Consider the following 17,101-nt stretch of genomic DNA (forward strand, 5'->3'; position numbering starts at 1 on the left):
AATAAAGGAATTTTAGTAAAGGGACCTCTGCCTCAAGGACTTATTACAGCTTACTTGTGACACTAATAAATAAATAGCATGCTGTGAGGATCAGCTGACCTAGTAGACAATGTAACCAGTGGAAAAATGATGTGGTGGTCAGCTGACCTGCTATAAATAGAAAGCAGATACAGATTGTGGGGCGCTTTTGTGGTCCAGGACATAGCCCAAGTGTTGGTGAAATCAAGTTTCTTTAGTAAACTTTTTTAGACCATAAGACATAGGAGCAGAATTAGGCCACTCAGCCCATCGAGTCTGCTCTGCCATTCCATCATGGCTGATATTTTTCTCATCCCCATTCTCCTGCCTTTTCCCCATAACCCCTGACCCCCTTATTAATCAAGAGTCTATCGATCTCTGTTTTAAAGACATTCAATGACCTGGCCTCCACAGCCTTCTGCGGCAAAGAGTTCCACAGATTCACCACTCTCTGGCTGAAGAAATTCCTTCTCATCTCTGTTTTAAAGGATCATCCCTTTAGCCTGAGGTTGTGCCCTCTGGTTCTAGTTTTTCCTACACGTCCACTCTATCCAGGCCTCACAGTACCCTGTAAGTTTCAATAAGATCCCCCCTCATCCTTCTAAACTCCAGCGAGTACAGACCCAGAGTCCTCAACCATTCCTCATATGACAAGCTCTTCATTCCAGGGATCATCCGTGTGAACCTCCTCCAGACCCTTTCCAAGGCCAGCACATCCTTCCTTAGGTATGGGGTCCAAAACTGCTCACAGTACTCCAAATGGGGTCTGACCAGAGCCTTATACAGCCTCAGAAGTACATCCCTGCTTTTTTCTTTGATTTTTTTCTTTGATTTACTTTGTAGGAGTAGTGAATCTTGAACATGTTGTCTTCTTGAACTGACAAATAAAATGTTGGGAACTACTGCTATAATCATTAGCAAGCGAGCAACTTGCTCCCCAGTTCCCTTCATCAGTAACTACACTTACAGGACCTCATTGTCCCTAAATTACTTTGGGATGTGAAGGGAGCTATATAAATGCATGAATTCCTTCTGTGGAGCCTGTCTTTGTCAAAAGGTTCCTTGGGAGTGAGGACCTTTAGCATCCACTTGAACGAGCAGCTGGCGCTTTGGAGACACAGCTCATGTGAGGATGACACCTCACTAACAAAGAGCATGTGCTTCCAAGCCCTGGCTCGGGGAATCCTCAACGTTCCGACTTAGAGGCAACTGTACCAGAGGCCGAATGGAGTTGGCATTCAAGCGAAAAGTTCAGGAGGCAGTGCAATGTCGTACAGGACGGTAACTAGGCTGCGTTAACGTGGTTCAGTGACGCAAGACTGGGTGCCGGACCAGGCGTCCCTCTTATTGACTTGACCTCGGCTGGAAAGCAATCACATGTGGGCATTGGCTGGGAACAAAAAAAAAAGTTTGACCGTCCGGCCTTGCACAGAGAAATAGGCCAAAGCTCTCTATCAGACAGGAAGTGATCCTCTTGATAAGGTGCAGGTAGAACCTGTATCAGAAGGAGCCATCGCTTCGGCATTATGAAAGGAGAAATTGGCCAGGAAAGAAATTTGAGTCCCACTCTTTCCTCATTTCGCTGACCTCTTGACCCCGACCTTCGACCTTCCTATACTTGTCACAAAATCAATAACTTCCATTCCCCCCCTCCTTTCGTACGTGAGCGGTGACCTGCCCTTTGATACAGTTCCACAGGCTATTCAGCGCAGTTTGTGGCTGAATCATAGAAACACAGGAGAAAGAGGCCATTCAACCCATCATGCCTGAATGGTTCTTTGAAAGAGCTATACAGTAGTGCCAATCCCCTCTGCTCTTTCCCCAAGTATCCCTGCCAATCATTCTCCTTTCACTATTTATCCCATTTCCATTTTGAAAGTCACTATTGTATTTGCTTCTGCCACCCTTCCAAGCAGTGCATTCCGGATTGGAACGCCTCGCAGATTGGAACAGCTCCCTCATCGCTCCCTCTAGCTATTTTGCCAATTAGTTTAATTCTGTGCCCTCTAATTATTGACTTTCTGCTCGATTTACTCGGTCAAAACATCTCCTAACTTTGAACGCCTCTATTAAATCTCCTCTTAACCTTTGCTGCTCCAAGGAGAACAACCCCTGCTCCTTCAGTCTCTCTCCCTGAACTGAGACCTCTAAATCATGACCATGAGGCTTTATGATCTGTACAATGACTTCTCTGTAATGCTAAGTGTGTCCTCTACCCACCAGTGCCATCGGATGAGTTGCCAACACGGTTGACAGATCACATTTCCTTGAATATTGATTAGCCAACAGAAATGGCAAATTAATGCAAATTAGCAATACCCCATGATACAATGTGTAAGTGTGAGAATATGGAACTGGCTAGCAAAGGGAGTGGCTGAGGTGAATACAACATTAATGTATTTAAGGGGAGCTAGATATATACATAAGAGATAAAGGTTAGTGGAGACAGTGGCGTAGTGGTACTGTCGCTGGGCCAGTAGTCCAGAGACCCAGGGCAAGATCTGGAGACTTGGGTTCAAATCCCACCATGGTAGAAGGTGAAATTTGAATTCTATAAAAGTCTGGAATTAAAAGTCTAATGATGGTCATGAAACCATTGTCGGTTGTTTGGTTCACAGAAGGTTCACATCTGCTTCACTAATGTTTAGGGAAGGAAATCTGCTGTCCTTACCCGGTCTGGCCTACAATTGGTCCCGGACCCACAGCAATGTGGTTGACTCTGACATGGAGGACAGTTAGGGATGGGCAATAAATGCTGGCCCAACCAGCGACATCAAGCATCAGATCAAGCCCAAGTCTCATCATGTCAGCTTGAATCTTGTCCGTCTCTCTTACGGGGGCCTTGGATTGAATTCAATTGGAGTTTGAATTTGGTTTTAGGAACAAGCAAGGATGGAGTAAAAAAATTAAATTATTTTTTAAAAAGTTGATAGGATGAGAGGAAGTTGAGGTCTGTTTCTGAGCTGTAAATTCTAATATTGTTAGAGCTTTGTAGTTCTAGGGGAATACACAGCACTAACAATATATTCTAAGTAAGAAGTCTCACAACACCAGGTTAAAGTCCAACAGGTTTATTTGGAGTCACGAGCTTTCAGAGTGCTGTTCCTTCCTCAGCTGAAGGAGCAGCGCTCTGAAAGCTGGAGACTTCTTACTGTGCCCACCCCAGTCCAACGCCGGCATCTCTACATCATGATATATTCTAAAGCTCAGGACCTGTCAAGGTCTCCCACTGCTCCCCCTAATTTTAACTTCTGTTAAAAAACAATAGCTGCTTTCTCCCTCTCGTAACTATTGGATGCAAAAAGGGAATGGGACCAATTCAGAGTCTGAGAGTTTCTTAAACTACTCTTGGGTACAGAAACACTGTATAAATATTGAAAATATCCCCAATACATTTAACACCCGTTTAACTGCATAAATACACCATATAAATACCAGGCTACTAGAGCAGATCAGAGGCATTATGCAGTGAGTAACTCAGCTCCCACTCCCAAAAACCATCTCCAAGACACAAGTCAGGAGTGTAACAGAGTGCCCTTACTTGCTTGGGAGAGTGCAGTTCCAATAACACTCAAGAAGCTCGACGGGGTCCAAGACAAAGCAACCCGCTTGATTGGCACCACATTTAACATTCACTCCCTTAGGTCGACTCCTTCAACAGCACCTTCCAAATCCGTGGCCGCTACCATTTAGAAAGGACCGGTGTAGCAATTTTCTCTCTAAGCCACAACCATCTGATTTTGGAAATATATCACCGTTCCTTCACTGTCACTGGGTCAAAAATCCTGTAGCTCCCTCCCTAACACTATAGAGACTGCAGCAGAAGGCGGCTCACCATCACCTCCTCATGGGCAATTAGGGATGGGCAACAAATGCTGGCCTAGCCAATGATGCCCACATCCCACAAATAGGAACATGAGTAGGCCATTTAGCCCATTGAGCTTGCTGCGCCATTTAATGTGATCATAGCTGATTGGACACTTCAATGTCTTTTATACCCACGATCCCCATAATCATTTACATTATTGTTTATCAGAAATCTATCAATCTCTGCTTTAAACATACACATTGGGTGGCAGGGTGGTTTAGCACTGCTGCCTCTCAGTGTCAAGGACCCAGGTTCAATTCCAGCCTTGGGTGACTGTCTGTGTGGAGTTTGCACGTTCTCCCCATGTCTGCGTGGGTTTCCTCCGGGTGCTCCGGTTTTCTCCCACAGTCCAAAGATGTGCGGGTTAGGTTGATTGGCCGTGCTAAATTGTCCCTTAGTGTCCAAAGATGTGCAAGCTAGATGGATCAGCCACAGTAAATGTGTGGTGTTATGGAAATAGGGCAGAGGGGAGGACCCGAATGGGATGCTCTTTCAGAGAGTCAGTGCAGACTCGATGGACTGGATGGCCTCTCTCTGCACTGTAGGGATTCCATACACAATGACTGAGCTTACACAACCCTCTGGGGTAGAGCATTTCAAAGATTCACCACCCTCTGTGTAAAGAAATGTCTCCTCATCTCGGTCCTAAGTGGCATCCCCCTTATTTTGAAATTGTGCCTGCTGATTCCAGACTCCCCAACCAAGGGAAACATCTTACCTGCATCTATCCTGTCTATTCCTTTGTGCAATTTGTAGATTTCAGTGAGATCACCTCTTATTCTACACAAAGAATAAAATAAATGCCAACCACTTTAATTACACTTCCAACTAAAAATTGCCATCAAGATATTTATCGTCTACTACAACGTCCCATGTCTTAATTTCTAAAAATGCATTTCTATTCATTTGTTGCCGAAAAGAGACACATGTTGTCGAAGTTTTTCATCTTGCACTCATTAGGACAAACACAAGAATGCCAAATTTCAAACAATCGCAACAATTTATACTACAGGAGAAAAGATTGCTGATTGATTGACACGGTGACTCTGATTGGTCGAGGCAGTGCCATGGACAAAGCGACGGAGAACCGTAGTTTCCCCAAGTTCCCGTGTGATCCAACAAAGGAGCCAAGCTTGAAGATATTTCTTTTGTTTGTGGAGAACGGGGCCTCTGTGTATGAATGCATGTTGCTTCTAGCAAATGTAAATGGGCCTCATTACAAACTGGACTAATTATCTGAGATTGTTGAGTTCATCTCAGCAATACTGAATCTCCGTCCCACCAACTTGTGTACTTAAACTTTATGAAAGATTCTCTGTTTTGGCAATCTAAGGAATTCCACAAACCAAACCAGCAATTTAGCACCCTTTAATTATTACAGTGTGCGCGATTTCTCTGTGTGTTCAGCGTGTACAAGTGGATAATGTTCTGTTGTATTTTTAACCATCGCAGTTCTGGCACACGGGAATAAGGTTCACTCACCTAATCCATTTCCAATGTAGAAAGCCAAACCTTAACAGTGGGAGAAATATAGTTGGTCCACAAACTGAGCACAATGATCCAGCAGATAACTGCTCTGCAGGGAGAGCTGGAGAACCCGGTAAAGAGGCAGATGAGCAGGGAGGCTAATGTAAGGAGATCAGGTGAGCATGTCTGAGGGTATTGCTCTACCTGTTCGCTCTCGGGTTGAGGAGTATCTGCACCTTATTTGATGAATCTTTGGAATTCTCTTCCCCTAAGGGTTGTGGAGGCTCAGTCACTGAACATGTTCAATTCCGAGATGGATAGATATGCAGTGGCATTGGAGGCAGTTCAGAGGAGGTTCACTAGATTGATTCCAGAGATATGAGGTTTGTCGTATGAAGAGAGATTGAACAGTTTAGGGCCATGCTCTCTGGAATTTAGAAGAGCGCGGGAAGATCAAATTGAGGTATACAAGATGATAAAAGGTATGGATAAGATAGACGTGGAGCGGATGCTTCCTCTTGGGGGCATTCTAGGATGAGAGGTCATAAGTCTTAGGATAAGGGGTAGCAAATTTAAAACAGAATGGAGGAGAAACTACTTCTCCCAAAGGGTTGTGAATCTGTGGAATTCGCTACCCCAAAAGTGCGGTGGGTGCTGGGACAATGAGTAAATTTAAGGAGGAGTCAGACAGATTTTTAATTGGTAATGGGTTGAAGGGTTATGGGGAGAAGGCAGGAAAATGGGGATGAGGAGCATATCAGCCATGATCGAATGGCGGAGCAGACTCGATGGGCCGAATGGCCTAATCCCGCTCCTATTTCTTTCCTAGTTGAAAGGAGGAATATTGAATAGCAAAAAGAATGGAAATAAAGCATTTATAAACATGTATAAACAAAATTCCTGCGTGTGCGCACGACCGAGAGAATGAACTGAATCACAACTGAAGCAGCTGGACAAGAGAAGGAAAGTTAACCTCAAAATGAGGGTGGAGCCGCAATCAACAATTAAAATTGAAATGACAGCTGGCCAGGAAGTGGGATTTCCTTCAACGGTATTTACTTTAATATCAGACTTCAAATTAACTGGAGCCTCAGAACAAACAGCTTTGGTCTCAAAGGCACTCCATCCCCCAGGGCTGCTGAACTGCAAATCTAAACTTAGCTTCTCAAGTCAAGCTTTAGAATTTCTGCAACGCACACATGCTTGACAATGTTACTCTGTGAAAGGAAGTAAAGGGTTAAGGATGTAATCATGGGAATGGGGGTGCAGCTCTGAGGCAATGGTACGGAAACAGTTTTTAGAATAGAATAGAATCATAGAATCCCTACAGTGCAGGAGGAGGCCATTTGACCCATCGAGTCTGCACCGACCACAATCCCACCCAGGCCCTATTCCCATAACCCCACATATTTACCCTGCTAATCCCTTGACACTATTTAGCATGGCCAATCAACCAAACCAATACATCTTTAGACTGTGGGAAGAAATTTCTTATTCTTTGATTTTTAAAAAATTCATTCGTGGGACATGGGCGTCGCTGGCTGGCCAGCATTTATTGCCCATCCCTAGTTGCCCGAGGGCAGTTGAGCCAACTGCATTGCTGTGGCTCTGGAATCACATGTAGGCCAGACTGGGTAACGATGGCAGATTTCCTTCCCTAACGGACACTAGTGAACCAGAAGGGTTTTTCCAACAATCGACAATGGTTTCATGGTCATCAGTAGATTCTTAATTCCAGATTTTTTTAAAAAATTGAATTCAAATTTTACCACCTGCCGTGGCGGGATTTGAAACCAGGTCCCCAGATCATTAGTTGAGTTTCTGGATTAATAGACTAGCGATAATACCACTAGGCCATTGCCTCTCCATCTTCGATGGGATGAGGGTGCCAGTTTTTATTGCCCATTCCTAATTGCCCTGGAACCGAGTGGCTTAGGCCATCTCAGGGGGCAGTTAAGAGTCAACCACATAGCTGTAGATCTGGGCCGAAACCTTCTGGCTGTTCACGCCAGTGGGATCTTCTAGTCCCCCCAGAAGCAGGGAGCTTGTTTCCACTGGCGGGTGAAACTAGAACTCGGGGGCATGGCCTCAAAATAAGGGGGAGCAGATTTAAGACTGAGTTGAGGAGGAACATCTTCACCCAAAGAGTTGTGAATCTGTGGAATTCCCTGCCCACTGAAGCAGTTGAGGCTACCTCATTGAATGTTTTTAAGACAAAGCTAGATAGATTTTTGAACAGTAAAGGAATTAAGGGTTATGGTGAGCGGGCGGGTAAGTGGAGCTGAGTCCACGAAAAGATCAGCCATGATCTTATTGAATGGCGGAGCAGGCTCGAGGGGCCAGATGGTCTACTAGTTCTTATGCTATGTTCTTACTAAAAAACAAAACAAATTCATTTGTGTAGCGCCTTCACAACCTCAGGACAATCCAAAGCATTGGACAACCAATTAAATGCTTGACTGGAGTTGAGACACCATTATAATGTGTACAGCAAACAACAGGTTGCCACAAACAGCAACACAATGTCCAATAGGGAGGGCGATGGCCTAGTGGTATTATCGCCAGATTATTAATCCAGAAACTCAGTTAATGTTCTGGGGACCCTGGTTCAAATCCCGCCACGGCAGCTGGTGGAATTTGAATTCAATGAAAAATATCTGGAATTAAGAATCGACTGATGACCATGAAACCATTGTTGATTGTCGGAAAAACCCATCTGGTTCACTCATGTCGTTTAGGGAAGGAAATCTGCCATCCTTACCTGGTCTGGCTTGTGTGTGACTCCAGAGCCACAGCAATGTGGTTGACTCTCAACTGCTCTCCAAGGGTAACTAGGGACGGGCAATAAATGCTGGCCAGCCAGTGACGCCCCTGTCCCACGAATGAATAAAAAAAATATTGGCCAGGACACAACTCCCATTTTTCCTCTTCAAATGATCGTGCTGGGTCTTTTGCCCTCCACCTGAAAGGGTAAACAGGGTCCTGGTTTAATATCTTGACTGAAAGGCAGCACCTCCAACCATACAGCACTCCCTCAACACTGCACTGGGAGCTGGATCCAGTCTTCGGGAGTGGGTCTTGAACCCATCACCTTCTGACTCACAGGCAGGAGCGCTGACCACTGAGCCACAATCACACACACACAAATGCCAACTGAAAACATTTCTGTACATTGTAAGATCAAGTAACAATTGGAAGGAGTTTGGAGAAACATGATTCACAGTAGTGCAGGCATTAAACGCTCAATCCTATCCAAACACGGCCTGTACTGATAATCCCCCGTCTTACAGAGTGCCTCTAGCTCCCCATAAATGCATCTCCTCATTGCCTCATTTATCCATTCCCAATTAAAACAAACTCTCCTTTGGGGTGTCCCATTTCCTGTTTCTCCACAAAATTTCAAACAGCCGTCTGTCTTTTGAAGGTTGTAGAATGTAGAGAGCAGACACACTCCCTACCTAACTGGTTTTAATCAACACCCATCTCTCCCTGGCACATTCCAGAAGGAATGAATAGCTTTCGTCCAGCCAGAGGCTGAACACTACATTGCAGTGACCTCGCACAGTTGTGATTTCAATTAGTTCCACACCGTAAGGTGAAAAGATTGTCTTCCAACCTGGCTCACAAAACACTGGAAACAGTGATGCGTTTTCAAGCTGACACACTTCTACAAGCTGCAACAGTACAGAAAGCTCTCTACATGTTCCAGTGTGTACAGCAAAGAACCCACTGAAAGCCGCAGTCATCTCAAACCTGATCCCACACATCAATAACCTGGCATTTATCCAGCACCTTTTTCTTTAAGGAGGGAAGCATTCCAAGGTGCTTCGCCAGGGCGTTAACAAACAAAACCTGACAAAGGGAGTTAAAGGCTTGCACTGGAGCTGATTTAAAGAGGATTCCAAAGGAGTGGGTGGGAGGGGCACCTGGAGTAGTTTAGGGGTTCCAGAGCTTTAGGGCCTAAGAAGCTAAAGGCACAGCCGCTAACAGAGGAGCGATTATAAATCAGAGATTCTCAGAGGCCCAATTTTATTTATTTATTTATTAGTGTCACAAGTCAGCTTACATTAACACTGCAATGAAGTTACTGTGAAAATCTTCTAGTCTCCACACTCCGGCCCCTGTTCGGGCACACTGAGGCAGAATTTAGCACGGCCAATGCACTAACCAGCACGCCTTTCGGACTGTGGGAGGAAACCGGAGCACCCGGAGGAAACCCACGCAGACACGGGGAGAACATGCAGACTCCACACAGACAGTGACCCAAGCTGGGAATCGAACCCAGCTCCCTGGCGCTGTGAGGCAGCAGTGCTAACCACTGTGCCACCGTGCCACCCCATTTGGAGGAACATAGAGGTCTCAAAAGGTTATGGGGGCTGGAGGAGATCATGGAGATGGGGAGGTGTGAGGCCACGGAGGAACTTGAAAAACCAGGAAGAGGATTTTAAATCAGAGACATGCACACAGGCCAGGAATCTGTTGTCAAACAGCAAATCATTCTCAGCAGTCTATTTACTAACCACTGTGTTGGGAAGTGGAGTTTGTAAACATATAAAAGAATTGTTAAAAAATGCCAGAGGGAAAGAGAACAGTGCGAGGTCCCTTGAAAAGCTGTTTTTGAGTTCTGCGCTAAAATGCAGAGTACACAGAGACTCCAGGTTGCAACATTTGTTTCAAAAGGGACCAAGCATCAGGGTTGCTTTGGTAGCAGGCTTTGACATTCTGCCAGCCCATCAGTTTAAAAAGAACCATCAAACTATTAAGAGCCTATCAGATTTGAATTTGATAGTGTTGGCAGCATCAAACCAATCCTGGGGTCAGAAAATTATGAGGTCATCGCAGGTAGAAAGGCCAAAGCAACAGCCTTTTCTGGGAGAACATCTCCAGAGGCCAGGGGCAGCCAGTCTAAAAGCCAGCATTCATTTCTAGAGCAGCTCGCCATCCCTGCCAGTTTAAATAGCTCTTCAGAGAATTATCCAGCTCTCTAACAGAGGGATACTGAGTCAGAAAGACCTTACAGACAGCGGACAGCTACCAAAGAACTCCAAAAGCTTCCAAATTCCATCAAGCCTGGTTGTGAAATTTCTATGAGAGTGACTAAAATTCTGTTATTACTGTTTTGGTAATGTTTGTTCCTTGTATTATTTGAACAGCATTGCAGTCGAACCATACCTTATTTAATATGTTACTTGTTTAGTTAAAGTTCCTGGTTACTTAAACAAAATACCTTGTTAATTATTCATTTAAAGTAAGTGTCAGGCCTTTATATCAGTGGATCTAAACATTAATTAAGAACAGATAACACCTTCCCAAATAGTTTTACCAGATTACGATGCGGGGTAAAGGGGATTAACCTCTGTGTCGTAACAACTGCAAGGGCTACAGAATGAATTTTGTATCCATTAAACAGAAGTAATGACAGACACTCTGTATCCAATGCTTACATTAATAGCTAAGATTTGAAATAAATACTTTACTCTATATTCTGGGGTCATGGTGATGTGAGACCAGGCCTGGTAAAAAATTTTTGTCCCTTTTTAAGATACGATACATATAATACGGTGGCACAACGGTTAGCACTGCTGCCTCACAGCGCCAGGGACCTGGATTCGATTCCCAGTTTGTGTCACTGTCTGTGTGGAGTTTGCAGTTCTCCCCGTGTCTGCGTGGGTTTCCTCTGGGTGTTCTGGTTTCCTCCCACAGTCCGAAAGACGTGCAGGTTAGGTGAATTGGCCATGCTAAGTTATTTCTTAGTGTGTAAAGGTGGGTAGGTTATTAGCCGTGGGTAACATGTGGGGTTACGGGGATAGGATGGGGGACAGGGCCTGGGTAAGATGCTCTATCAGAATGTCGGTGCAGACTCAATGGGCCAAATGGCCTCTGCTGCACTGTCGGGATTCTACGATATGATTCTATGATTAATTACCAACTCAATCCTTCCCTTCCTAACCTATACTTTTTAAACGTTTATTTACTAGTCACAAGTAAGGCTTACATTAACACTGCAATGAAGTTATTGTGAAATTCCCCTAGTCGCCACAGTCCGGCGCCTGTTCAGGTCAATGCACCCTAACCAGCACGTCTTTCAGACTGTGGGAGGAAACTGGAGCACCTGGAGGAAACCCACATAGACACGGGGAGAATGTGCAAACTCCACGCAAACAATGACCCAAGACCGGAATTGAACCCGGATCCCTGGCGCTGTGAGGCAGCAGTGCTAGCCACTGTGCCACTGTGCCGCCCTCCCGATAGCTAAAACTCTCAATCTGCTGACTCCTTCTTCCCAAACCCAGATGCGTTGAAGGTATTTTGTGTACTTGGAAAATTAACCGCAACTCCACAATTACAATCTTAGACACCAGAAAAATCAGTCAACCGATCGATGAGCCTGGGTGATTTTTGTAGCTTTCCACTCGAACTGTATACCTCCAGCCGCCCAACTGGAGACGTGGTCCTTTCAGAGTATGGCTGCAGCCGGCAGAAGCAGTTTCAGTCGGGTCATACTTGATGTTTGTACACCTATCACCGCAGAGCGCTTCTCGCTTGTGACGAATACTGCACTGGCTCAAACGCACTGCCAGAGGTAGTAGTAGAGGCGGGTACAATTTTGTCTTTTAAAAAGCATTTAGACAGTTACATGGGTAAGATGGGTATACAGGGAAAAGAGCCAAATGCGGGCAATTGGGATTAGTTTAGGGGTTTAAAAAAAAGGGCCGCATGAACAAGTTGGGCCGAAGGGCCTGTTTCCATGCTGTAAACCTCTACGGCTCTATATACTGGCAACTTCAAGTTACATTCACATCACCGAATCGCAGAATTGTAACAGCATAAACTGTGGCCATTCAGCCCATCCTGTCTCCATTGGCTCAGAGCAATTCACCTCATAGTACTCTCCCACCTTTTCCCCATAATATATACTGCACATTCTTCCTTCTTAGAGAACCCGCAAAGATGTGCAGGTGAGGCGGATTGGCCATGCTAAATAGCCCCTTAGTGTCAGGGGACTAGCTAGGGTAAATGTATGGGGTTGCAAGGATAGGGGCTGGGTGGGATTGGGATCGGTGCAGACTCGATAGGCCGAGCGGCCTCCTTCTGCACTGTAGGATTCTACGATTGTAACAATCCAATTTCCTTTTGAAAGCTTCAACTGAACCCGCTCTCAGGCAGCGCCTTCCCGACCCTAACCGCTCGCTGCATAGTAAAGTTTCTCCACATGTCTCCATCGCTTCTTTTGACAATTGCCTTAAATTTGTGCCCTCTCATTGTCAATCCTTCCACCAATGGGAACAGTTTCTCCCCATCTATCCTATCCAGATCCCTCATGGTTTGGAACACCGTGATCAAATCTCTTCTCAACTTTTCTCCAATGAAAACAGCCCCAACCTCTCCAATCTATCTGCACAACTGAAGTTCTTCATCCCTCCAGCCATTCGCACGGATCCTTTCTGCATAACACAGGGGCTTTATTGTTGCAAAATGCTTCATAGATACACATGGGAACAAGAGGCCAATCAGGCCTCCGAGCGGTTCCTTCATTCAATAGGATCAGGGCTGAGCTGTGACCCAACTCCATAGACCGAGCTTTGTCCCATATCCTTTGTACACTTGGATAACGAGAACCTATCAGTCTCAGATCGAAATGATGAATGGAACATCAATCCGTCTTCAGAAGAGTGCTCCAAACTTCCACCCCTCTCTCTACACGTACATTTATCTCCTAATTTCATTCTGAAATGGCTGACTCCATTTCAGTTCCCTGGTTCTCCACCTCCCAGCGATAGAAACATTTCCTATCTGCCTCATCAGTTCCCTCTTTTCCTGTTTAAAAATCGCCATTGTTTGATCAGCGATTCCTGTCCTTCCTGCAGAAGGCCATTCGGCCCATTGAGTCTGTACCGACCACAATCTCACCCAGGCCCTATTCCCATAATGACACATATTTGCCCTGCTAATTCCCCTGTCACCAAGGGGCAATTTAGCCTGGCCAATCCACCTAACCTGCATATCTTTGGATTGTGGGAGGAAACCGGAGCACCCGGAGGAAACCCACGTAGACACGGGGAGAATGTGCAAACTCCACACAGACAGTGACCCGAGGCCAGAATTGAACCCAGGTCCCAGGCAGCAGTGCCAAACACTGTGCCACCGTGCCACTGCAGCTGTTCAAGAAGCCAGTTCACCACTACCTTCTCAAGGGCAACCAAGGATACGTCATAAATACGAGCCGTGCCAGCAACATTCACATCCCAAGAATGAACGAAGGATCACGTAGACTCGAAACGTTGGCTCTATTCTCTTCCCACAGATGCTGTCAGACCGGCTGAGATTTTCCAGCATTTTCTGTTTTTGTTTCAGATTCCAGCATCTGCAGTATTTTGATTTTATCCCAAAAATGAAACTTGTTTTCAGAAGGATAAGGTGCGGCATGCTGGCACAGTGCTTAACACCATTGCCTCACAGCGCCAGGGACCTGGGTTCAATTCCCAGCTTGGGTCACTGTCTGTGTGGAGTTCGCATGTACTCCCCGTGTCTGCGTGGATTTCCTCCGGGTGCTCTGGTTTCTTCCCTCAGTCCGAAGATGTGCGGGTTGGGTGGATTGGCCATGCTAAATTGCCCCTTAGTGTCAGGGGGACTAGCCAGGGTAAATGCATTCGGTTATGCAGCTAGGGCCTGGGTGGGATAGTGGTCAGTGAAGATTCGATGGGCCAAATGGTCTCCTTCTGCACTGTAGGATTCTATGAACACGTAGAAAGCACCATAATTCAGAAAGCAGGACAAACACAGGAGAGCGATCTCACTCCCTGTCGCCAATACTCTAAAACGCAGCCAGTTATAACCTGATTCTTTACTTCCTGCAGTCAACATAAATGGGAAAATAACGATAAAAGCAGCGGGGCAACAATTCATTTTCTCGTCTTCCAACCTGTCAAAAGTTTAGCAACACGTTTTCGATGACACATCATCGTTAACAACAGAAGCACTCGGCTAATGAGCAGGAAGTAGAGAGTCTGGAGTCTGTTCAATTCACCCAGACCTGGAAATAAATGATCAATTCGAAGGTCACCGGTGATAAACTGCAGGATCAAGCCTTTCCATAAACATTACCAATTACTGCAAAGTGAAGTACGTACAGCAAGAAGCAGCAGTCAGTCTCTCTTTGGTAAAGGAGTGTGGGGGAGGGGGGGGGGGGGAGAGGGGAGGTAAGAGAACTTCAATGCATCAGAATCTGTTAGGTTTATTTAAAAAGAAGGGAATCTTACCGGAACCTCGTACACCTCCTGGGTGTCATCCAACAGAAGGACCTTGATGGGGACAAGTTTGCCAGAGGGCGAGTGAGGTGGTTTTTGACCAGGCTCCAGGGTGCTAATTCCAGAGTTCTCCTGGGATCCCAGTCTGGCTCCAGGAGTCTGAGGTGAATGTTGCGTCAGTTCCACATCCGCCATGTTTGCAGTAACAGCTGCCGGCTAGAAACATGGAATAATTGAAGTAAAATTTAATACAGTGCAGTTTCCTATTGACAGTTGTTGTGGCCGAGAGTTGGCACAATGCGGGGGGGGGGAGACCGTCCACATACAAGATGGATATAATCAGCAACACTTTATATTCAAGTATGTTTTCAAATAGGTTTGTGCGTCAGGCCTTTCGGCCCATCTGGCAGAGGCTGGTGTTTATGCAGCAAACGAGCCTCCTCTATCCCTCTATCTCCTCCTATCGACCCATCCTTCTATTCCTTTCTCCCTCATGTGTTTATCCAGCTTCCCCTTAACTGCATCTTTACTAATCACCTCATCCACTCCCTGTGGGAGTGAGTTCCACAGTCTCAGGTTTCTCCTGCATTCCCTGATTGTACCATAGAATTTTACAATTCCTACAGTTGGCCCATTTGGCCCATCGAGGCTCGAAAGAGCATCTTACCCAGACCCACCCTATCTCTGCATAATTACCATGGCTAATCCACCTAACCAACACATCATTGGACACTAAGCGACAACTTACCATGACCAATTCACCGAACCTGCACATCTTTGGATTTATTAGTGACTATCATATTGACTGGCCCTGGTTCTGGTCTTGCCCAAAACGTGGAGACATTTTCTCCAGGTCCAACTTCTAAAACCCCTTCATTTATTTTAAAGACCTCGATCAGGACACCTTTCGGTCGTATATTTCCAGGCTTCCCTCACATCAGGTCAACTTGTAGTTTAGTCTCTTTGCAGAAAACCAACATATGGGTGACAGGAGGGTGGGTAATCGGGGGATTATCGCAATACAGGAGCATCAACACAGTAAAGGAGTAATTCTTTCATGAAAAACTGTGACGACGGTAAGAGATACATAATCACAGTGAGACTATGTACAAATGATCCGGTGAAGTACTAGATTCAACCGTGATTCCTCTGCGGATAAATTCACTCTCCAAACCAGCCCTTCCAGTAACTAAGCAACAGCACTCCAGCTCTGCCTCAACCCTTTAAAATGAGAACAGGTGATGGCCTAGTGGTATTATCACTAGACTATTAATCCAGAAACTCAGCGAATGTTCTGGGGACCCGGGTTCGAATCCCGCCACGGCAGATGGTGAAATTTGAATTCAATAAAAAACATCTGGAATTAAAAATCTACTAATGACCATGAAACCATTGTCGATTGTCGGAAAAACCCATCTGGTTCACTAATGTCCTTTAGGGAAGGAAACCTGCCGTCCTTACCGGGTCTGGCCGACACGTGACTCCAGAACCACAGCAGTGTGGTTGACTCTCAACTGCCTTCAGGGCAACTAGGGATGGGCAATAAACGCTGGCCCAGCCAGCGACGCCCATATCCCACAAATTAATTAGAAAAAAATGAAAGAGCTTGCATTTATATAGCACCACCCGAGATGTTCCAAAATTCTTTACACTCAATAAAGCATTTTTTGAAGAGTAGTTTCTGCTGTAAGGATTGGTTAGCTCGTAGTGTGATGCAAAATAACTGAGCATTTAATCTTTGTACCAGCTGACAGAGTTATTAACCCCCCAAAAAAACAATTTTTTGTAATGTCCCAGTGATTTTTCTCCAGGGTGGTGCACAGCAGTGTCCTGGAGATTTGATCTTCAATTCCTGGAGACTCCAGGCCAATCCTGGAGGGTTGGTAACACCAGTCAGCCTCTGTAGCCTCACAGAATCCCTCCAAAACAGGGGTTGACTTATAGCAGAGCATAAACGTGAAATCCTGGCATGGGTAGATAGGGTTGACAGTCAGAATCTTTTCCCCGCAGAGTTAAGATGTCTAATACTAGGGGGCACGCACGTGAGGGGGGGAAAAGTTCAAAGGAGATGTGAGAGGCAAGTTTTTTTTTTAAACACAGAGTGGTAGGTGTCTGGAACACCCTGCCAGGGATGGTGGTGGTGCAGGCAGATACGATAGCACGGTAGCACAGTGGTTAGCACTGCTGCCTCACAGCGCCAGGGACCTGGGTTCGATTCCCGGCTTGGGTCGCTATCTGTGCGGAATCTACACATTCTCCCCATGTCTGCATGGGTTTCTTCCGGGTGCTCCAGTTTCCCCCCCACAATCCGAAGATGCGCGGGGTAAGGGATTGGCCATGTTAAATTGCCCCTTGGTGTCAGGGGGACTAAGTAGGGTTGATGCATGGGGTAATGGGGATGGACCTGGATGGGATTGTAGTCGGTGCAGATTCGATGGGCTAAACAGCCTCCTTCCGCACTGTAGGATTCTATGATTCCATAATGGGGGCGTTTAAGGGG

The 17,101-nt window shown here is 45.8% G+C and overlaps 1 protein-coding gene across 1 annotated transcript in view; it reads right to left on the minus strand.

Moving 5' to 3' along the window:
* The window catches only part of LOC144499508 (FERM, ARHGEF and pleckstrin domain-containing protein 1-like), a 308,252-nt gene that overhangs the window by 260,342 nt on the left and 30,809 nt on the right, over window positions 1-17,101 (minus strand). Inside the window, exon 2 of the mRNA XM_078221540.1 lies at window positions 14,614-14,817. Coding sequence (XP_078077666.1) covers window positions 14,614-14,796 — 183 coding nt within the window. The 5' untranslated portion in view covers window positions 14,797-14,817. The remainder of the gene's footprint in view (window positions 1-14,613; window positions 14,818-17,101) is intronic.

This window comes from Mustelus asterias, chromosome 10, assembly GCF_964213995.1.
Source record: "Mustelus asterias chromosome 10, sMusAst1.hap1.1, whole genome shotgun sequence".
Lineage (NCBI taxonomy): Eukaryota > Metazoa > Chordata > Chondrichthyes > Carcharhiniformes > Triakidae > Mustelus > Mustelus asterias.